This window comes from Pygocentrus nattereri, chromosome 15 (genome assembly GCF_015220715.1).
Source record: "Pygocentrus nattereri isolate fPygNat1 chromosome 15, fPygNat1.pri, whole genome shotgun sequence".
NCBI classification, from domain to species: Eukaryota; Metazoa; Chordata; class Actinopteri; order Characiformes; family Serrasalmidae; genus Pygocentrus; species Pygocentrus nattereri.
Window position 1 is genome coordinate 32,266,315 of NC_051225.1, and position 24,653 is coordinate 32,290,967.

Genomic DNA, 24,653 nt, shown 5'->3' on the forward strand with positions numbered 1-24,653 from the left:
GTGTTAAACCAATTACAACTACCTCCTATTTTGGATTAAACAAATAGCACCCCTTGCTCCTTTCATTCTCACAAGCTTTATCGGCTACCACCTGGCATACTTTTCTAAAAGGCTTGAAGAAGCTCCATTTATGTTAAGTGCTTGTTTACAAAGGTGGGCAATATGGCAAAAATGTAACCTTTTAGTATACACAATATGTATAATGATTTTTATTTATTTTAGTTTGAATAGACAAAAAAAGAACCACATTTAAAAATACAACAAAAAAAGTGCAAATATTTTCATTATTATTTTTCACATTTATTTAGTTTGATTTTTATTTTGTTAGTTTTTTTTCTTCTCTCCAATTTTCTCCCCAATGGCGAGGTATCCAATCCTACCCACAAGGGAAGACCCCCCCAATCACATGATACCACCAATGCTAGGAGGGTGAAAGCTAGTACAGGCTTCCTCAAACATCTGAGACGCGCCACCATAGCTTTTCAAACTGCCGCTAATGCAACGTAATTGGGCAGCTGAATGCACTCAAAGGAATGCGCCAACCGCCAGATCTGTTACATCAGCTAACAGACGCCTGCGCTGCCTACCATCACACTGAGCGAAGAGGAAGAGGGGGACCATCCTACCCACCCAGAGAGAGAGGCCAACTCCTGGGCTCTTGGCCATGGATGACTGTAACATGAGCAGGGACCAAACTCACACTTTCCTGATGATAGAGCAAATGCTTCAACGGTTGCGCCACTCGGGAGCCCCATTTATTTTTATTTAGCATTTAGATTTATTATATTTTACCGCACTACAGTTCAGAATAGCTTACTGAGATGTATGTGATGTAACTGAAGGTGGTAACGATATATGTAGACATACTGCCACCCCTATTTTTCGACTGATTTAAAAATAAAAAAGCTCACTTTGTAAATACATTTGTACACAAACATTAACTTCATTGATTATAGTATCTTCAAAATGAAAGTCAAAGCATTTAAGCATAAGCAAAAATGAAGGAGAAACATCCAATCAGAAATGTCTTAACATTGGCCTGGTGCTGTGCTGGATAATGGCAGATATCCAGGTGGGACTGCAGTGGTTTAGAATGAAGGCTGGCATGGAGGCTTACTTTGATGGATGAAGATGCATACAGCATGTCTTCCAGGCTGAAGTGGCAACAACGGTTCAAGTGCTCGCGGCAGAAGTCCTGAATGAGCTGCAGGTTGTACAAGCTGTCCGCCAGCGACATGGTCTCCTTCAAGCATATGTCTGTCAAGGAAAGATCAAACTTTTTACTGAAACCTAAGCAAACCAAGCCGACTGTTTTTTAGTTCACTGGGACTCCACCCAATCAGAGGTTGGGCCATTAATCAAAGCATCAATCAAAAAGCATGTGATTAGAGGCGTGAGAGGAGCCATTTGTCTTTTTGTGTCTATAGATAATCTAATTATTACCTAATTTAATGCATGAGCTGAAAGAAGAGTTAACTGATTTGATAGAATAAAGCCTAGTGATTATGCTGCTTTACTCATGAACTGCTGCTGTTGTTTCAGAGAGAGAGAGAGAGAGAGAGAGAGAGAGAGAGAGAGAGAGAGAGAGAGAGAGAGAGAGAGAGAGAGAAAGAGAAAGAGAGAGAGAGAGAGAGAGAGAGAGAGAGAAAGAGAGAAAGAGAGAGAGAGAGAGAGAGAGAAAAAGAGAGAGAGAGAGAGAGACAAAAAGAAAGAGAAAGAGAAAGAGAGAGAGAGAGAGAGAGAGAGAGAGAGAGAGAGAGAGAGAGAGAGAGTGTGTATTTCTGTTTACTAAAGCACTTCTTCCTTTTTCTCACCTTGTGTCTTCCAGGATGTGAGATAAAGTTATTTTACTCATTATTTCTGAGGAAAATGCACTGAGAAGTGAAAATATTTGGACAATGATTTGAAGTGGGTTGTTTTTGTTATATGTTCATTAAATTAGATGAGCATGAGACTACAGTGCAGAATGTCAGTTTTTATTTCTGGAAAGTGTTTTCCATAAACATCAAACACACAGAAAGAAAAAACTAAAAACAAAAGCATCTTTTGTTGTTGGGACTTTTTTTTCCTCGACTGTAATGCACCATTCATAGGACTTAAAGTACAACAAACTATAACTGCAGAACACCGAAGCAAGAATATTAGCAAAACTAGAAAACAAAGGTCATAGAGCAGGTTTAGCATCACTGTGCAGCTGGATGTGTCCTTTAGAACTGACTAGAACATTTTACTACTTGTTTTAAATCTTTTAATGGTTTAGCACCTGTAGTGCCCAACCAATTATGTCCCAAATCATGCTCCAAGATCATCTAGTGCTATGCATTCTCCAGCGTTCTATTTTAGTGCAACAAAAATCTAGAACACAATACCAATAAACACCAGTCAGGTTCCTTCTATCAATGTCTTTAAAATATAGTTAAAAACATTTTTTTTTCAACGTTTTTATTGTTTCCCTTGTTTTTACTGGAATATATTTACTTCCTTGTTAGCTGTTGTAATCTTATTGTATTTTGATTTATACTTTTATCTGGTGCATTTCATGTTGAATATTATTAATAAATCCTTTTTTTGTTATTACTTTTATTTGTTGCATTTTTACAATTTTTAAATTTAGTTTTTCATAATCTTTTTTATCTTCCTTCTCTGTTGTTTTTACTTTGTATCATGAAACACATTGAGCTGCATTTTTAATATATGAATGATCCTATATGAAGATTATCATTATTATTATTAGAAATCCAATAATTCCAGATGAGCATACACATTTGGACAAATACACTTAAAGTAACGCCTTTACATGCAACAACTGCCTCAAGTGTGCAACCAATTAGGATCACCAGCCTCTTGACAACCTCATTTGGAATACTCCGCCAAGCCTTTATGGCAGCGTCCATCAGTTGGTGAAATGAACGTTCAGTGGGTTTAAATCAGGAGAATAGCTTAGTCCGTCCATGTCGTTCAACCTTTCCTTTCTGATGAACTCTTTGGTTTGTAGTATGTTTTGGGTCATAATCTTGCTGCATTATAAACTTTTGCCCAGTGAGTTTGGAGGCATAGATTTGGCTGCTACCATCACCAGTTACATCATAAATAAAGGTTTTCATCTCAGTTTTATACCTTTGACACAAGAACCCCAATGCAAATTCCACTGACTGCAACCAACTCTACACCTTCAGAGCTCTTTTATGTGTTTTCAACAAAGGGAACATGGAAAACCAGAGCAGTAAGAATCAATTGTCATTCATTTTTGCTCAATACTTACATTTAGCTGAAATTGACAAATCATTGTTTTTTGTGTGTTTTTTACATTGTATGGAAAGCACTGTCCAGAAATAAAAGCTGGCATCCTGTGCTTTAGTCTCACGCTCATCTTTTGATCTGGAATGCAAATTTCATTGTAACAAAAAATAACCAATTTCACCTCATTGTCCCAATATTTTTGTTTATGTATACTCAAAGGTTCTACGGTCATCTGTAGGTGCTAGTATAGCAAATGCTTTCTCTCTGCCTGCAAATACACCACCCGACAAAAGGGTGGGCACACCATACCTTCTGTTTAGATTTTATGAATAATGCTTTTTTTTTTTTTTTTATTTAATTTTCTGAATAAGTAAGCAAAGAGGTTCTGTTAACATTTTACATTTAGATATTTACTTCTAATCACTTTGGGTTTATTTTGCAGCACGTGGCAACTTCATATAGATGAAAGTCTGAAGAGTAGGATTTAACTAAATACTCATTTAACAGTTTCTTTTTAAACTACTGTTAAATTCACATACTGAAAATCTTTAAAGGGTTTTAAAGGGTACAAAAGACATTACAATAGCACATAGGGTGCGGATAAAATAAGGCTCGACTGATGAACTAAAACTCTTTGTATTTTGGTAGTGACACGAGAAAATGGGGCAACATTTTTTTTAAGAACTAAATAAAATATTTCCTTAAAAATGAAACTCACAACAAACCTAAAATCATTCAATTTCACTTTAGCAGAAATAAAAAAAAAAAATCAGCACAGAGCTAAATTAAAGTACAAGACATCAAAATCTTCTTTAAACTGGACTTAAGGATGGTTACAGCTGGAGCATACCTGACCTCACCCTGTTTGGTTCTGATCCTGGGCAGTATTGACTGACCAGTTCCTGGTGATCGGAGAGGGCTACTGGGTTTGTAAACTCCAAGCTCCAAGTAGCTAGTGCAATAACTTGAGGATTAGAGTGATGTGCGCAGATCTCTTAGTTCTCATAAGCAATCTAGCAGCTGTATTTTGAAGCTGTAGCTGTCTGATTGTGGTGTTGGGAAGGCCAGTAAGAAAAAAAAGACCACTACAGTAGACCACCCAAACACATGCAAACACGCAGATACACTGTATAATTTGGCAGGTGTTTGTACCCTCTAGCTTGACGATGTCCGGGCAGTAGAAGTGCAGCAGGGCGGCGAGGCCGCAGCCATCTGTGCTGTCCTTCAGCAGGTTGTCCACCGGGGGGATCCATGGCACTGTCTTAGGCAACACCTGCTCTTTCCTGTAGCGGGCCTGAAATCCAGCACACAAACACAAGAAGCACAGTCAACATAGAACCATAACAACACCTGAATGACACGACGGGCACGATGAGTGAAAGTTTATGTCGGCTGAATCACACACCAGTCTGCACATGTGAACATTCGAAACAGACAAAAACCACAAGTACAAAACTCTTGTTTACACTATTCTATCACAGTATCAGGACTGCACAATATACAATCTGTTAATCGTACAACAATATCGGCCTCCACGATTATAATATCGTGGCTGTGATATGCAAATGACAAGGCCTTATCATGTGCTGTGAACATCTTAACCAATCACAGATGTTCCTTTAGTGTTTGGATGAATGAAGGTACATGATTCACATGATATAAAAAAATTCCTCACATATAATTGGACAATTTCAGTATTCAGGGTTTTAATGTATCTCAATCATAAAATATATGTTTGCAATATGGAATTTTGTCTGATTATGAATATCATGTAGCCCTACATATCTACACAGAGAGAACTGATGCTTGTGCTGAGCTATAAGAACACCAATGGAAACCACAGGATGGTTAAGTACTGGATACTAGACATTTAACAGAAATCATGTTAACTTAAACCACACAAATAAAAAAGCCAATGGGAAGGTGAAACAACCGCCCATTGACCTCTAAAATAAATGTGTAGAAAATAATGTTTATACTTAGGAAAGAACAGAAACATTGTTATAAATATAATGTAATAATAACTGTGCTTAGAAAAGAAGAACCTAAACTTTCAGAAAAAAGGTACTTAATTGACACTGGAATGGTACATTTTCAATACCTTTAGTTAGACGACTCAATTGTACCGTATTCTGTTGCAGTTGTATATTTTAAGTTGCATTGACTCCATACAGCCTGTCTTCACTTCAGGCTTTTAATTTTATTTTACTATTTAGAAATTCTGTTATGAAAAGGTACAAATATGCACTTTTTGCTTAAAACACAAATAGACATTAAGACCATCGCTGTACCTTTGAGGGTTCATTAACAAAAATCTACATGTCCAGTACCCTTTTCTTTGCTGACAGTGTAGAATGGAAGCCAACGATGATGTGATGAAGCAACTGTCCATCAACGTCTACACTGTTAGAAATAAAAGGTTCTGTGCAGGTACTTTTTTTGTTCTTCAAAAGGTACAAACAATGTAAATGTTCCCTCAAAGGTAGAACAGTAGATATAAGGCCCAACTGTACCTTAAATAAGTTTTTTTCAGGTGAAAGGTGCATATTTGTATCTTTTCATGAGGTAATGTTTTAAAACGGAACAATAAAACAAAAGGCCTTGAGACGAGACGGGGTGTGTGGAGTCAATACAGCATAAACAATATAATTTCAATGGATTATGGTATGATTATGTTCCCTGACTAAAGGTATGGACAAGAGGGGTACTGCCCCCATGGTAGTTTCATACATCTATATTTAAGAGTGTTTAGAAAGGAAGCCAATGGCAATGGAATAAAGCAGCTGCCCATTGGCTTCTATTTTAAGTATTTTTGAGTCAATGTTTTTCTGTTCTTTTAATAAGTATAGTGAAACAAATTGAAATGATTCTCTGTGGTAACTGACTGTATGCTACAGAAGCAGCAGATGGAGATTAGGCTGAAAAACAGCAGGACTATTTCTTTATAGTTACTTGTAAACTAGCATTTCAGACATTCTAGGTTATGAGTCGTGACGGTTTAAACTGATGTTGGACAAACAGATGAAAGCATTACAGAGGAAGAAGGAAACTACATCCATCTTTGAACTTACAGGAACCAGCTTCATATACCATTTGGTTGGAGACTTCAGTCGGCAAAAGATTGCACATGAGAGGGAGAGAGAGAGAAAGAGAGAGACAGAGAAGGAGAGAGAGAAGACTGTCAGGAAGGAAAGTCTAATCTCATCAGAGGGTGAGAAAGACCCAAGAGACAGAGAACAGACGTACTCTGATGAGATTACCAATTTCATTAATACTTCATTACTTTAAGTAGTAAATGGAGGCAGTCCCTGCATTCCTCTTCTAAGGAGCTTCATTCCACACTGCACTCAGTGACCGACATCACTATAGTAACTCCGGCATTGGGACAGTAATGTGGCTTTGAGGGTTAATAAGGCTTTTCCAATCCAGCCATAACAACCCACAGTCAAACTCTGAGACAAGCCCCGGTCTGACTCGAAGCGCCTGTCAATGTCCATGTCCTCAACCTCCACAGAGCAAAACCTTCGGGAGCATTTCATCCTAGAGGATTGGGGATTCAGCACTGCCATCACAAATCAGCCCAACTCCCAGTAGGGAGCCAATTTTAGCACTGGGGGGAAAAAAAATCTATAGTTCTAATCTGATTTCCCTCCACAACATGGCAACTTTTCAGGGTCAGATTTTGTACCCAACTTGTCATTCAAAGAGTAGAAAATTATGGGATTTGTATTTTTGGCCGAAGTAATGCTTAGACGTATTACTCAGTAACTACAAAGATTTCAATGCAAACTGGCTCAGCTATTCTTTGTAGAAGTGCGTGATAAAACTTTGGGCCTGCTGGTGGACCCTGGACATTTAAGGGTTTCATATAAGTTCTGATCCATGACAACCACTGCATGCAGTCTGATACTGAAAGCACACCTGTCTGTAAAAGGAGTAGTTTGATGAGATACCAAATTTGAATTGTTCTCTACAACTCGCATGCAGGTGTCAAGTGTGCTTGTTTCATTTTGTACTGGAGCTAGGAGGCTAATGTAGCTAACAAGTAATGCATTAATCACAGATGGGCAAAAAGGCATAACAGTCATTCCTTATAAAGCCTCTTTATTTATACTTCCTGTTAAAATTGGCCTGCTTCACAATTGGCTTTCATCACAAACATAAAAAAAATGCAATCACACCACATTTTGTCCTCTTTACTGTTAGTCTATACGCACATTTGTATGACTGATTAAATTTGACTGATTATTGGCCTTTTGTCCCTTTACGGTTCAGTCAGTAGGCTATGTGGATTGTTTTAACACTTAAAAGTTTACTTAAATGTTTACTTAAAAATGTAAATTTCAGCAGTGACAATTCCTAAAATGTTCCACATTCATTTTCAGACTTTGGGACATATTTACTTCAAAGCAAAGGGATCTAACTGTTCACTATGTGGCCATGAGGGACAGGGATGCAGTCTGCCTTCGTTCTCTAAAATGAGGGCTGTGGCTAAAATAAGGCTCCGCCTACAGACTAAAACTCTTTGTAGTTTGGTAGTGACATGAAAAAGCATTTTTATTTAAGCAGCATGAAGCAGCATTTTTATTTAAGAGCTAAATAAAATATTCACCTAAAATAAAACTCATAACAAATCGAAATCATTCAATTTCACTTCAGGAGAAATAAAAAAGTAATAAAAAACAAGAGTTAGGGTTTTGTACAGCCACCTCCCAACAGAAAGTGCCCCAAAAATAATGATTTTGTGTATATTTGGTATATGTTTATTAATGTACTATCAATTAGTAGATCTTCTGCAGTTTGAATAATTTGGTAGAATGTTCATATAGAGCAGTGTCTCATACAGAGTCAGAAACCATATAAGTGTACTCTGTTAATTGGTGGAATGCCACTACTTAGCTACATTACAGCATCCTCAAAATACCATCTGCCTCATAGCCCTAGTGAAAAACTGTGGACAGGATTGATGGAATACCTTTAAGGTAAAAATAAAACTGAGCAAATTTGATTTTTCACTGAACTATCGCTTTAAGTGGGGATGCTCTCAGTTAATATCACATCTGTCCTTCCTTAAAGCACTTTCAGGCTGTTTCAGCTGCTGTGTAATGAAATGACCTTCCACTGCTCAGCACTGGTGCTGTCCTTTTGAGAACTGTCGCACTGCCTCACTAACAGGCACACACACGCAATGCCTCTGAGAACTGACTACTCACATTAGCTTCATATGCTCTAGCCCAGCAACATCCTCAGGGCAGGGCGGGACAGAGTAACACACACACCTCGCTGATGGGTTAGGGACAACACAGCCTGCCAAAATGGAGTTCAGCTCACTGTGAAGTCTCAGACTGACAGCTTCAGCCCGCAGCATCTCCACAGATCACATCTCCGCCCAGTGAAACAGGGCTTTTTTTTAATTACATGTCTGGCTTGAATCATAATCAAGAAATAATATCTCAAACTAGACAGGGACATGTCCTTGTTTGCCCTGTTAAATCCCTGGGATTTTCATCTGCTCAATCTGGTGTTTTTTATGTGCAGGTGCCAGGAAAGCAGACATCGCATCTCATGATTTTCTCTCTGATTGAAGAACTCAACTGACTGGAGGAAAAAGCTGCTCATCAGATTTCTGCATGTCATCCAGACAGCCCCCTGCTGATCAGAGCATTAGCTCAAAATCCACATTAAAGCACTGAAATTTCACTTTTGCTCAGATGCTGAGAATTCGCGAGTGATCTCATCTACTGGATTCTGTGTAGGATGCACTTTGGTTTATTCACATACACAAGTAAAAAAAAAATCTCTAAAATGGTATAAAATAAATAAATAAATAAAAATTCCAGGCACAGGGGTGCCAGACAAATCTGTTAAGAGTAAATTTGATGCAATACTTTTTAAAAATTACAGTAATTTATTTGAAGAACTAACTAGTTCAACTAGTTATTCTAACATACAGTATGCTACCACAGTAATAAACACCAACAAACACTAAAGCCCTGTCTACTCATTTTCATGATTTTCTTCTATTATCTATAGTTTTTAGTTTAGTTGTGCAGGACAAAATCTGGCATAGGTGACATCAGATCGGCCAAGTTACCAGTTAGAGTTATTAATATGTACATATTAGCTACTAGTGTTCCTCTCCTTCACTTAAGATGACTACTCTCTCGCTGCTCCCAGTACAAAACTTCCAAAAAACTCCCAAAACTCCTGGCAAGTAGGTTATATAAGCTTGTAAGTGCATGTTATAAAGGTTGATTATATTGTTTTTTTGCAGTGTAGCTAAACGCTGCTTCCTTCTTGCATTATCCACCTACTGCAGGGTCCTAGTATTAGTGATTAGGCAGCGCTTGGGTGCTTATATGAAGGTTGTACATACCAGTTAACCTGTAAAAAAACTACATCTCATAATCTCATATATCATCTACAATTCAGAGTATACCTGCTGTAAATATGACTTTGTTGGCTGTTTAAGTACAATTTATAAGTGGGAAATTTGGTATTTCCCACTTTCCAACACCACTCAAACTAAGCATTAACTTTAGTCCACCTTCACTGTATAATATTTCATTAGCATAGTTTTCGAACATCAAGGCTCACAGTCTCTTGTCCATGGCTGTGAAATGAAGGTGATAATTTGTTTTTGTAATTTACACTGTATTTTTGTAAATTAACAGCAGCAGCAGCAAAATACAGTGTATATATGGTTTATTTATGTTTCTGAAAACAAAAAATAGGTACTGACCATTCGGTCATTTAACAGTGATATTTATTTATTTATTACCATGTAAGTACATACGGATTGTTTGGATCTGTATTAGTAAGAAAACCTGTTTCATTATAATTTTCAATAATAATTTGATCATTTAATAATGAATTAGTCACACAGTATATTTTAATTACACTTCATGATTAAGTAACATTTAATGTTTTCCTATGGAGATTGTCATATGTCATATGTCATTGTCATGACATAAAAACATTGTTTTTTCAATATAACAGGACACTTTTCCTAAAACCGTGAGTAATAATTACACCATTCATTTGAGCCGATTTTCCTATTTTACTTTTATTATTGTTGGAAAATGGGACTAGTAGCGCACAAATGCAAAAGCAGTGTATTTAATAAAGTGGATACTTTTTATCACCCTAGCCCAGTATTGCCTGATCATTCTGCTATTCTGCAGGAGAATAAATACATCATCAACTACTGGTTTGAAACACTGGTCAAATCTGAACATCTGTCCTGCTGATATTTATATCTGAAACAAATATCTGCCAATACTGATATGTTTGCAGTTGCTTTGGAACATCTTAAACAGCGAGGGAAAATTAGTCAGCAAAGCAAAATTCTGGACTGAATTTTTACATAAAAAGTAATATCCATGTGACAAAATTTCTTATCACCCAAGCCCAACAAAGAACCTTTCTTGCCACATTTATTTTTAAGAGTGTACATGTGCAAATGATTAACTGGTATTTCAGTAAATCAGGTTTCGTGTTTGGACTAGACCCAACAAGCTCCGAGCTGAACATTTGCAGAAATGAGGATGGATGCAGGTTAGTGGCAGAGTGCCAATCACCATTGTCCCGACAGCAGACCATGTGAGGGAGTTTAAATGGGGACGCAGTTGGGGAGCAGGGGGGGGGGGGGGGGGGGGGGGGTTAGCAGGCCTCTTCTGGTTGGATAACAGGGCTCACAGGGGAAAGGAAGGGGACAAAACAACAAAGATGACATCTACCCTCACTGTCAGACTGGCTGGGTCACCAGAAGGAGGACGGTGGAACGCAGAGGACTTTAAACAACCGAAAAACACACACATCAGCGAAACGTCCACATCGTAACATCAAGCTGAGAGATTCCAGACACTCAGACATTCCTCAAAGATGAGCCCATGACTCAGCAAAGCCTGAAAGCCCTTAGCCAGCACCCTGGCATATATCATTACAGGCACTTCATAGAGTTTGTTGTTGCATAGCACGATTTGTGGACAGATCACCTTAGCAACAGTTTATACAGAATCACCTGAGCAGTCATAACAGTGAACGGCTCAAGAACAGAAGAGTGATCTCACCTCAAGTTTTCACTAACAATTACTGCTTGTTGACCAAGTAGATGAAGCATTCACACGTCTGCCTCGACATGCATATGAAATGGAGTGAGATCCCATTCTTAGGGTTTAATATGATGTCGGCCCACTCTTTGCAGCTATAACAGCTTCAACTCTTCTGGGAAGGCTTTCCACAAGGGTAAGGAGTGAATTTATGGGAATTTTTGACCATTCTTCCAGAAGAGCATTTGTGAGGTCAGACACTGATGTTGGACGAGAAGGCCTGGCTTGCAGTTTCTGCTCTAATTCATCCCAAAGGTGTTCTATCGGGTTGAGGTCAGGACTCTGTGCAGGCCAGTCAAGTTCTTCTACACCAAACTCATATCTTAATGGACCATGTCGGAACAGGAAGGGGCCATTCCCGGACTGTTCCCACAAAGTTGGGAGCATAACATGGTCCAAAATCTCTTGGTGCTGAAGCATTAAGAGTTCCTTTCACTGGAACTAAGGAGCCGAGCCCAACTCCTGAAAAACAACCCCACACCATAATCCCCCTTCCACCAAACTTTACACTTGGCACAATGCAGTCAGACAAGTCTCCTGGCAACCGCCAAACCCAGACTCGTCCATCGGATTGCCAGATGGAGAAGCGTGATTCGTCACTCCAAAGAACATGCCTCCACTGCTCTAGAGTCCAGAGGCGGCGCTTTACACCACTGCATTCGACGCTTTGCATTGCGCTTGGTGATGTAAGGCTTTGATGCAGCTGGTCGGCCATGGAAACCAATTCCAAGAAGATCTCAACGCTGTTTTTAAGCTAATTTGAAGGCCACATGAAGTTTGGAGGTCTGTAGCGGTTATCTCTGCAGAAAGTTGCCGACCTTTGTGCACTGCACCTAAGCCTCCACTGATCCTGCTCTGTCATTTTATGTGGCCGACCACTTTGTGGCTGAGTTGCTGTCGTTCCCAATCACTACCAATTTGTTATAACACCACTGACAGTTGACTGGAATATTTAGTAGCGAGGAAATTTCACGTGGCATCCTGTCACAGTACCATGCTGGAATTCACTGAGCTCCTGAGAGCGACCCATTCTTTCACAAATGTTTGTAGAAGCAGTCTACAAGCCTAGGTGCTTGGTTTTATACAACTGTGGCCATGGAAGTGATTGGAACCCCTGAATTCACTGATTTGGATGGGTGAGAGAAAACTTTTGGAAATATAGTGTATTTGGTCTGATGTTTTCTTTCTTAGCTTTGCACTAGAGCCCACGTGTCAAAGACAAGGCCTGCGGGCCAGATCCAGCCCAAGACTCAAGTCAAGTCAATCCTATCCAGCCCGCAAAAATAATTAATTTTCCATTAATACTAGTTTTACAATGTGCTGCACAACAGTCCCCAGCATGCACTGCACCATGAGTGTGCATAGATTCTACTACTCTAACAACAATCTATGGGACAGCAGTTACACCTCAGTTCTACACAATTCCACACCAGTCATATCACCAAACACATTAGCTGCATGTCAACTCAGCTGCTCAGAAAGTAGCATCATGCACACTGCAGGCACATTAATTACACATTAAAAACAAACATTATAAAAAAAAAAAGTTATGTTAGTTCATGATTTTAGTGTTTTGTTAGCTGCTTTGGTTTGCTTGCATTACTGTCCTCTGAACATTAACCTCTTCAACTTCTTGGAACCACTGGCGGTTCTAAAATGCACTTCATATTCTTCATAACTTTCATACTTCATAAGCTACATTCAAAAAGTTTGTGTCATATAAGAGCTGTAACTGTCTTCTTACCAGTAGGGTGATGTTATTTTGAACCCTTATAATAAAAGAGGCTGAACTCACAATTAGTTTTTCTACTGAAAGTTGACCCATTTTTCCACAAATCTGGGCTATAAACTATAAACAGATGGCGTCTCTTCAGTGATCTGCTCTGTAAAAATAATTTTTGTAAAATAATACAAAGAGCGTCTAAGATTTTTGGCTTTCAGCAGTAAATAGTAAGCATATAGCAATATGTGTATGATCATAAAATACATTTTCCGTTCAAGAGCAGATTAAGCCATGGTTAGACTACATGACTTTTACCCCAATTTTAGCCCCGATTCTCAGTCCGGCTAAGTCTGTGCTAGTTGGCTCCTGTCTGCGGATTTTTGGGTCGGTTGGAGCTGACAGTTGAAGAGAGAATCAAGTCGTGTGTCTGGGATGCATACTCAGATTTTGGCCTCCCAGTTGTGTTTCAGACCAGTCAGAGTTTATCAAACATTTGATTTTTTTCAACCCAACTCTGAGTGTAATCTCGTGTAAACTGGACAATCAGAACGAATTCCTGCAACAGTCAATGAAAACTGAGTACAAAGTAAATGCAGCAAGTAAACAGAAGCTTTTTAACGAGCTGAGTTTAAGGCATGAGCAGCATTGAGATCATATACATTTAAAACTAAAAAATACCAAACTGATCGCATTTCTAAATCCATAAGCCTCAATAAAACATGTTTACCTGCTGCTTTTTTAATGTGGCAGCAAAAATGGCAGTGAAAACAGTAGCAGTAGTGAACCGCTCCTCCGCTTTTGTTCATTTGTGTCTACAAATAATGGGAAAATGTGAGTGTTCACGTGAGTTTGTGCAAGTTTAGTGAGTTCTGTGTGAGGTGCCCAGTCTTTTTATAATCTGTTAAGACTTTAAAAGTAGTGTAGTGTACCTAGGGTTTTAGTTAGATTCGGTGTTTTGAGGCAAAGAAAACAGCAGAATGTGCAGAGCAGGGGGTGCTCTAGGACTCCAGGAATTCCAGGTACTCTTGTTCACGGCAGATTTTGGTGCAAAAGTAGAATTTTAGCACCAAAACTAGAAAGTTGTCCCCAAATGTATAATCTGGCTACAATATCACATCTGGTCCCACCAGACGAAGGTGCTTGCTGACAATGCAAGCTATAAAATTATCCATAAAATGGGCACAAGTATGTTGCATAGCTGAAAGCAGTAGCTGAATCCATCCTAAAGCCTGAATTTAATCTGTCCCTTTGTCTTTTTTTTTTTTTTTTTGTGGACGACAGACATCACGTGTAACTGCATTCTGATGCATAACTAAAGACGCAAAATTCCGACATCAAGCAAGGCTAATCAACTGTAATGGACATAAAGGGAAAACTGTGTATATTTAATTTGATTCTGAACTACCACTTGAAGGTTAAGTCTATGAATAAGGGTTAAATTTCTCTCTCTTAGTCTACACCACTAAAGTAGACTAATCACAGAGGCCCATTAAAGAAGGCCTCAGAGAATTCACAGCAAGCCCACCCACTCACCTTCGGGTTCTCTACAGGTTCTGCGTTCTGCGCTTCTCTCCTCCTCTGCTCCTGCATAATGATCTCTTTCAAGTACTCGTTCACCTTTCAGATGGAAGAATAACAGCACACAGCTTTCAATACAGCATTCAATCACAGAAAGAAAAGCATGGACTAACACTTTTCTACTCACCAAGTTTTGAAAACATACTTTAAAAACCTGGTAAAAAAAGTTAGATATTTTGGAAAAAAACAAACAAAAAAAAAAAAAACAGCTAAAATGTCACAAAGTTGGTTTATGAATAAAATAGATATGGAACAGTGAATGGAAACCTGTTTGTCATCTTCAGGAATTAAGGCCTAATAATTGGGCATAATTTAACTTGCACTTTCTTTCACTAACTTTTTGTGAATTCTTTTAAAGCCGCACCACACAAAATTAGGGATCTGGACACCCCCATGGTAAAAATGTGTAATTGCAGGCAACTTGTGGAAGAGCACATTTTGTGCTTCAGAACAAGTGTTTCCTTGAGTGTTTACTGAAAATTCAAAGAGAACTCAGTCAAAACTTGGCAAATTATGTGTCTTCTGAAGATCTGTGTGAATTATCCACTACTGTCATCATATCTCCATCAGTCTAATGCTGATTTTGCATTTGAGACCTAAATACTGAATGTTCTTTTTGAGCCTGCAAGTCTGATAAACTCCATCACCAGATGCCTATGATTTTTCTGTTATTATTTCAGGCTTTACAGGGCTACCTACAGCTACGTTTTAATCGAAATCCAGCTACTGACTCGGTGAACCATTATAGATTTATCATAAATAAAAACCCTATATTAAATGTGACTCACATTTTGTCGATAAAGCATTTGCAATCTGATAAAAAAATAACAACTGGGTTTTACTCATTAGTGTAATAACAAAAATCTTCTCTTGCTGGAATCTGGTTTTTATGCAGTCTAAATGACACTACGTACATGTATGTGTGCGTGCTCTGTGGTTGGCATTCGGCAGCACAGTTGACCTACGAGGGAATGTAAACAGTCCATGCTTGGGCACATAAGGGACGTCCCTTAGGCAAGTTACAGAGATGCCAACTCAGATGGCAAAAGCCAACTAATAGACACTCTTGTCTATTAGACACTGTATTCCAAACAAAAGAAGCCCTATAAAGGAAGAGCTTTAAAGCAATAGTTCTGCCAAAAATTTAATTTACACCTTTTTCCCCCCTCAATTATAGTGACTTATGTGGTTTTCAACACTGACTTGTCTATAACAAATGACAAAAGTGCACTGTATAGCTAAAATAAGTAATATAGCCTTCTTGATGCCTGAATTTTGCAACTTTCAGCTATTTTTATAGACAACACAGTGAGAAACCACAAAATAAAGTCTATTTTAGATTACTTAACAACTCGACACAGTTTGAGGTAAATGTGTGCTCATTTTGGCTAAGCTACACAAATGATACTTTGGTAAGTGAAATCATCTTAAAGGGGAGTTCCACTCATTTTCAAATTTCTGCATAATTAAATCATTAAGAAGGAAATTAAATCTTAGCAGTATGATGTCAAATGCTCCATCGTAGAGAAACATACAGAGTAAGTATTGCTCTTATCAATGGTGACAGGAACCAGATCTCCGAAGACATCGCTTTATGATCATTTTGCCAATCTTTTGAGATAAAATGGATTCTTTTAATCTATTCATTGTTGAGGAGTACATGTAGGGCATTGTAAGGCAAAAAGCCCCCAATGAAGACATTTAGCACCATTTTACCATCATTAACATTACATACACAAACTCAGAAAACATGTAAGCTCATAGGTCATTATGGATATTAAATAAAATAACTAGATTTGGGTTGTAGACATCATGATCGCTGGTTCCCATCACCACCACTGTGAGGAAAGTAGAGTCAGTAAGTTTCTATACAATTAACCATTTCACATCAAACCACTGAATGACTTTGTTTAGACATCAGCGACTGAATAACCCAGACATTTTGAAACATGGGTGGCATTCTCCTTTTAATCTAGTCAATGTTTGTAATACCTCTCATTTTGAGATTGCTGTAAGAATATAATAAGACAATTTAATGCGATTACTTATTTTAAATGATTCCTCGACATTTCTTATTGTTTTAAGTCATTTTATATATCATACACAGAATATGATTATTACTTATGTATAACTGAAAAGTCTTATTGAGATTATTGTAAGAGTTTATATGATAAACATTAGATATACTGACTAATTTTAAGATTTAGAAGATATAGGTCTTTGCAGCAAAAAACATTGGTATAAGTTTCTCCTTCTTGTTAGATTTGCCTTGTAATACAGAGCAAAACTAAAAAAGCAAACTTGGGACAACAAACATTGTTTGGCTGATTGATTACCTCTCAGTCAAATAGACAAAAGGCCTAAATGATATTTTTGGTGAAACCACGGCTTTAAAAAAAAACAAAAAACTTTGGGGTGGGGGGGGGTGGGGGGGATAAATGTGGCTTCTTTAGTTTAGCACTGGAGCAAGAGGGCTAACACTGCAAACAAACACAAAGTCAATAGTCACCCAAATGTTGACCTGTGTGCAGTGTTTGAGTGTGCTGAGAAGTTTTAGGGGTATATTTACAAAAAAAGATGTGTGTGACTATTGACTTCTAATGTTTGTTAGCAACGTTAGCCTTGTTAGCCTCTAGAGCTTAACTATCATGAAAGCAGCCACTGCAATCTCCATTAACTCATCTCAACTATACAGGACTCTCTTATTCAGTTTTTAGATGCAGCGTTTTCCTCTGTAAAAAGAATTTAGCTTAATAACTTCTGGGTAATTGGGAAATTGCTTAGATTTTTCACTGATCCACACCTATAGTGTGGATGATGATATTAAAATGGCAATGATCAATTGTGCACCACAGTAGATCAGCAAACAGTTGACAATCATGAAAGCTCAATCAGAGGGTTCAAGTAGAACCATGTTGGTCAAGACTGACCTTTTCTGATGTAATGACCACAGCTGAGAAAGAGACAATACAGTAGTTGAGAACAGTCCATACATGCAGTCCAGAATGACAGTGGTCATATCTAGAGGTTGGCTGTGACTACCTTGTTCATCCAGCTGGTAACCGCATCCTCTGTGTCGTATGGTACATCTCCTTCAGCGTAGTCTGTGGAATACTGCTGCATACACACCACCACCTTCTCCACACTCACCGTCTCCACCGTGTAGGCCATCATCAGGGTGTCAATCATCGCCAGGTGGGCGCTCTGCAACCATTCACCAAGAATGACATATCAGAAAAGATCCCTAATTGATCACAAAGCCAACAAGCCCCACCCATCGCTCATTGCATCTAATATATTTGCTGTCTAATATATTGGCCAACCCTCCAGCGATGGTTGCCCTGGAAACAGCTGCATCCATCCCCTGTTACTCGACCCAATTAGAGATTATCTTCTCTGAGAAAGGGCTGTGGCTCCTACTGCTTGTGCTTGGGGGCCATCTATTCATTCTCCACAATGCAGTTTGTGTGTCACACTGCATCTCATAAAGTCACATTTAAATGAGGACTGAGAATTCACAGACATTAGGGGGACTGAACACAAAAAAGAAAACAAAAGGCCAATGATAACGGAGTTTATTACAATGCTAATGGGAGATTAGAGGATGCAAAGGCCCAATGTGTTTGCACCAGACCAAATTACTTATCCTTTTAGAGGACTTATTCAGTAAGCACCTTATCAAATGCAGAGCTCATCAGTCTCAAAGGTAGATAAAATAAAAAAAATACTAGATTTGACAATGCTATTCAAGTTTATCATGAAAGCAGCCACTGCAATCTCCATTAACTCACCTCAACTATAGAGGACTCTCTTTTTCAGTTTTTAGCATTTTCCTCTGTAAAAATAACTTAGCAAGCGAAATGATCTCATATGAAGGTGATCAATATTTTTTTTCTTCTGAAAACATTACTGGTCTCACAAAGCACTGTGTTTTTTATTTTAAGAATCAACACCTTTACCTGCCTGGTTCACCACCTTACCTCCATCACCCTCTTTACCACTGAATTACACATAAATTTAGAAACATCAGTGGAATTCCTCTGTAAATTCAGCTACAGATGATGTAACATCATTACACAAACATTGTGGTATTGCACTGTAACGTGCATCACGGAGATCTGACCATTCATAGTGGAGAATGGACGTTCTATTAATTATGACACCATCTAACGTGATTGTGCTGTTCAAACAACAAAGTCTGTAAATGAGCAGCACCATCAATAGTTCACTCCAGTACTCCTTTCTCACAGCTGTAGTGGCATTATAACATAACATGATCACAGTCAGAATTCTCTTCTTTCAAATTTTGTTTACAATATTGTGAGAATACCACATCGTGAACCCAGTACCATTAATCCAGTTGAAACATGGGATGACTATATCGTTACGCCCCTACTAGCTACTGTTTTGCTGGTTTCATCCATTGCAACTTGCCCACAAACCTGTATCGTGAAAATGTCTTCAAATATTGTTAAGCTGCATTTTTGCTCACACACTCTGATCTGTGGGCCTCAGATCACCTTATAAATCATTGCCAGCTCATCTGCTAATGCAGGGGTGTCTATCTCCTGGCTTAAAGGGCCATAGCCCAGCAAAGTCAGGTGGTTTTCATTATCAAATAGACCTCATTTACCTCAGCATACCTCAGGGTCAGGACAGGAAATCCCCAAACTGTACCAATTTCTCCAGTACCAGAAATGCCAGCTAATGCTAATGCTACCCACTCTAATAACACTGTGGCCTGAGGAGTGGCTTAATAAGATGTGGCTCTAACCTGCCACCCTGTCGCCCCAGCACTTCCATGAGAGGCGTAAATCTCTTATAACATCTAATAACATCCTCATGTGCCCTTGACGTTGCCCTCAATTTATCAATTCAAATGAGGAGGCACAACAACCCATTACCTCTCTCCACAGCCATCATTACCGCTGGGTACACACCAAAAGAAAAATGAACACACCCCTCCTCCAGCACTCACACCACAAGTTAAAAACGTGTCTATCCTCTCAGTGGCCCAGCGGGTACAGATAGACACAAGGCTGAACGAAGCTCGTTAAGAGGATATTGATTCTGTTTTGCTAAAAGCATGCTGAGGCTAAATGAAAAGAGATAAGTCTTGTTTAGTACACAGTGCTGTGGTCTTCTGAGAAGGAGTGATTTATAGGAAGGCACTGCTCTGAGAAAGGCACATGAGTATGTGACGTACACAGCCAAGTACGATGTCAATTATGTTGCGTTATGCGTTGATCTGCCACCAGGTCAACTCAGCTGGCAAGCCAGCGGTTCCTTGCTTTTGCACAAATTAACATTACAGTACTGCTGGATTTGTCCCAGAAGACCTCACTTAGAGGATCAGAAGGTTATTACCCTAGATCTAGCACCCTACCAGTACCCTAAATCTAGCCGAGCAGCCAAGACATGTTTTGTGTCCAAATTTAGCTTCTTCAGTTTAGCACTGGACCGATCAGGCTAATGTAGCTACCAAGCAATAAAAGCCTATCAAAGCAATTGTGCACCACAGTAGATCAGCAAACAGTGCAATCTTCATGAAAGCACTTTTATTCTCAAATCACTCTAGCTCATGTTGGCCCATGTTGGTCAAGACTGACCTTTTCTGATGACCACAGCTGAGAAAGAGGTAAAACAATAGCTGAGAACAGTCCATATATGCAGGCCAGAATATTTAGTCATATCTAGAGGTTGGCTGTTACTACCTTGTTCATCCAGCTGGTAACCGCACCCTCTGTGTAGTACCCTACACCTCCTTCAGAGTAGTCTGTGGAATACTGCTGCATAACACATACATTTGCACAATGCAAACTGTATGACAGAGGGGAGCCCTTACGGCCTAATGAAGTTTTGGATGGCAACAAAAAAGTTTAATTTTTATATTATTTATATATATATATATAAACCATCAGAATATGAACCTGAAACAGTCACTGTGAAGCTGCTGCAAGGTAAATATTATTCACTATTATCAACATTACACATCGCTGGTGTCAGAACATAACCTTGTATCTCCAATTTTGTTTTTTTCCCACTTTTTGGCATAATTTGAAAATGCTTATTGCCCCTTACATTATGTGTAGATTTCATGATGAATGGACCAAAAGAAAGAGATATGAGGTTTTGTTCTGACAGCAATGAAATATATTAATGCGTGTGTCACAAGCTTCAAGTAAACTTGTGACAAGTAAAAAGTCTTTAGCTTAGTCCAACAAACTACTAGAATCCCATGGAAATGCTAGCAGAAATTACAATTATCCTATTGGTGCATTTTTCTCTCAGATTTTGATATTTAAGGTCCAAATTAAAGCTCTAATTGTCACGATTTACCACTGATGCATAATATAGTGTAATTTGTAAAAATGGACCAACACTTCAAGACACATCAAGCAACTAAGGATGGGACATAGGATATTTATCTGTACTGTGATAAATGATATGACATATCACACTATGCTATTGTAAGCATATATTGTAAGGATATTGTCGGTAGGCATAACTAATTGTCAAACCACAAAAAGATCTTTTTTGAGATTACTTAGTGACTACATGCCATCTGAGGCATGTCATGATTTATTTTGTTCCCCTTGGTGGGTTTAAAATACTTGTTAGCTACATTGCCTCCAGGGCAAAACTCAAGAAGAAAATACTGAATGCCAATTAAGACTTGGTTGACTATATTTGGGGTATTTTTGCCAAAATAATCACTCTACACACAGCCTATCAAAGATCAATACAGATGTTACTGTAATGATCCTCCAGACTTTAACACACAGCTTTAGCACAACTGCTGTGGCTGAGATATTCAGGGTTTAGCCTTCCAGCTAAAATCTGCATGCTGGCTCTAACAAGCAGCTCCAGATCCCCGAGCTCAGCTTTTGACACATCAAACTTGCATGAGTGAAGTTGGCAGAAGGAACAACACAGAGACACTGCAGTGCATTAACGTCCTCTACACGCTCAGTGCTTCCTCACATGCGACTCGGACCGTCCAGTGATCACCTCACAGCCCTGCATGAGCCGTGACATTCTTGCACGTTTTATCAGAGTGAAAAGAAGACACTGGCTTACGCAACAGTGCTGGCTTCTCACTTAAGCTGATTACACATACACACAAACCAGTGTCCTGATTAAACACACTACAGCTCAGAAGCGCTTACAATAACCTGTGTGAATTTTCCGGGCTAAAACTGCAGTTCTATCATCAGAAGGTATATTACACATACTGTAATCTGGCTTGGTGAGTGTACACATGTATAACATGCAATATACTAAGCTAGATAAGCAACTGACTTTTAACAAGTATTTAACTAAGGGGAAATTAAATATTTTAATAAAAAAAATTAATTAAAATTAAAGTAAAATACAATAAATATAACAAAGAATTCTGAGTAATAAAAAGCCATGGAGGAGCTAAAGAGAAGTGTGAATGTCTCTACATATGCAGATAAGAATAACTATACATAAGTAGGTCTGATGACATACACTAAAATAAACTATTACATATAGAATCTTACAGATTGATATGAATATTTGCAGACATTTAACTGCACAGCTGTTAACATTCACATCATTCATTTATAAAAAGTCAACAGTCTGGTATGTTTAGTATGTTACAGGTCATATATTTGTACACTCACCAAGACAGATTCTTTGTATGTGTAACACACTTGGTGAAATAAAGCGATTAGCACAAGTGTTTGTTTACATACATCTAAAATATTTTATAGCTTTAACAAAATCGTTGGATTATAGATGAGGAATCTGTAGCCATACTAGGGACAGGATGATATGAAAACGTCCTATTATGATATTAAAGAACAGTTTTATGTTTTCTTTGGTATTATTGAAGCAATTGTTAACATATAAAAAACATATAATACACATTGAAGCAATTTAATGTCAGGCATTTTATTTCTCGTTTATTTTACAATACTAAAGAAATCAGCTACTATTTAACTACGTTTGAAAATAAGAAACTTACAAGAGAGGAAAAACTTGCAGGACAATGTCTTCATTTAAGTTACTGTAAGTAAATGAGATTGTATTCCATGTAATTTTGGGTCATTCTTTTAGAAATATTTACACAACGTAAATGATAAAAAATAGGGCTTTCAAGTACTTATTATTCATGATTGTAGGCCCTATCTTTAGGGGACTGCTGAGTTTTGATCCAGCGGTACCACAGACATACGTGGCCAGAAGCCCTCTCTTTGGGTGAGTAGGATGGCCTTACCCTTTCGCTGTTATCACTAGTATTTGATTATTATGCTATGCTATCCGCTATGGGGGTCTGGTAGCTGATGTAACAAGGTTCCCCCCCAAGTACACGGAGTTTGGTTTTGATCCAATATGGACCATTAAAAAATGCCATGTCTTGCTACATGCTTTGCAGGCTGTATTCATTGTCTATTTACTTACTACAATTTGAAATGGTGTGATTATGCTTACGTTTCATAACACAGTATATTATTAAACCCAATAATAAAAGAAAATAAAGCAAACTGCTGACTAAATGCGGTGTTTTCACATCTCTAGCCTATCACACACCCTCATGATACTGTCACATTATGTGAATGCATATGCCCAAAATGAGCCCTGCAATGTAAGAAGAATTTTTTTATATTACTTCATCCTTGTAGAAGCCAGGAGTTCAGTAATGATTTTCTCAGGTTAAGTCTTGCTGCCCAGCAGGTCCAGTTCTGGCCTCTGCATTACAGTTCACTTACCTCATGCCATCACAGATAGACATGGAAAAGCACTCAGGGGCATACTCTTATTCACCGCCTACAATACAGTATGTTCTCATAATGGACCTTTACAGAAAGGCATATGAAACACTGCAAGGTCAGCTCTCTAATGATAGTCTGGGTCACTACAGTTTCTCCTTAATACCACGCTTCTCTGCACGCACAGTAACTTTTCTTCATATTCAAATAATCAAAATATCTCCTCGTCTACTCATGATCAATTGAACAATGCTTGTTTCAATGAGCTAGGAGTGAGAAATATTTCAAACGGAGTTACAGAATAGTTTTGTGATGACCAGTGAAAAATGTGATTTCTTATGGTGAATTTTGCAAGTGATGAAGAAATGTTTACAGGACATCAAGTGGGGCACCATTTTTGCTCCATTTGCTGGAAATACTTCTTAATGTGTTGAACATTACAAGTACAAAATATTTACTACAATTGTACTACGCTCATGTTTAATGAATATTCATGCTACACAATACCCTTGTCAAAATTCATTCACTTTAATTCCTCAGCAACAAAAACATCACAGCAAAGACCAGATTAATATGTTTGATAATACAAATATTTTTTGGAAAATAGCAGATTTAATGACATGGATAAACATTGATAACCATTGATTACAATTCTGCTTGATTTGGATTTCAGTAACAGTATACACCATAGCCACAGCAAACTAACTCTAGATTCTTCACTGAAAGTGCTGGAAGAGATCATCACATTTTTAACATCATTTATTGGCATCATACATCGTTTAGTAGGGACTTCACTGGACATTCAGAGATATAAAATGCCACAGAATCAACATTGCTGAGTTTTCTCCTCAGTATGCTGCGGCTTTTCTTTAGTATTTATTAAACCATATTTGAGCCAAGCGTAAAATCAGATTAGGTCACACTTTGTGCGTTCAGCAAATCAGTAATATTAAAAATGAGGGCAATAAAATGAATACTAATAATGTTAACTGGAAAAACCATCTGCCATTTATCTATTCAAGTTATTCTCATAACAAACGTAAAACAGTGAGTTTGTATGATGGGGCTCTGTATTTGGGGTCAGGGCCTGTTCAGAGCCTAGAGCCAGAAATGAAGAAAAGATACTGTAAAGACATAAAAGTATCTCCTGCTATGCTTATCTATAATGTGATTAGCAGTGAAACCTCTGCTATTCATATATCAAGCCCTCCTTTGAACTCGTATGGAAGACAATTTCATCCAAATATGTCGCTCAATAAAGTT

At 38.2% G+C, this 24,653-nt stretch overlaps 1 protein-coding gene across 4 annotated transcripts in view; it reads right to left on the reverse strand.

Moving 5' to 3' along the window:
* The window catches only part of camsap2a (calmodulin regulated spectrin-associated protein family, member 2a), a 67,003-nt gene that overhangs the window by 19,179 nt on the left and 23,171 nt on the right, over positions 1-24,653 (reverse strand). For all 4 annotated transcript variants that reach the window (XM_017702390.2, XM_017702385.2, XM_017702386.2 and 1 more), the window contains exons 3-7: positions 17,695-17,856; positions 14,608-14,691; positions 6,312-6,344; positions 4,393-4,534; positions 1,118-1,257 (exon numbers count right to left, since the gene is read on the reverse strand). In XM_017702390.2, coding sequence (XP_017557879.2) covers positions 1,118-1,257; positions 4,393-4,534; positions 6,312-6,344; positions 14,608-14,691; positions 17,695-17,856 — 561 coding nt within the window. The remainder of the gene's footprint in view (positions 1-1,117; positions 1,258-4,392; positions 4,535-6,311; positions 6,345-14,607; positions 14,692-17,694; positions 17,857-24,653) is intronic.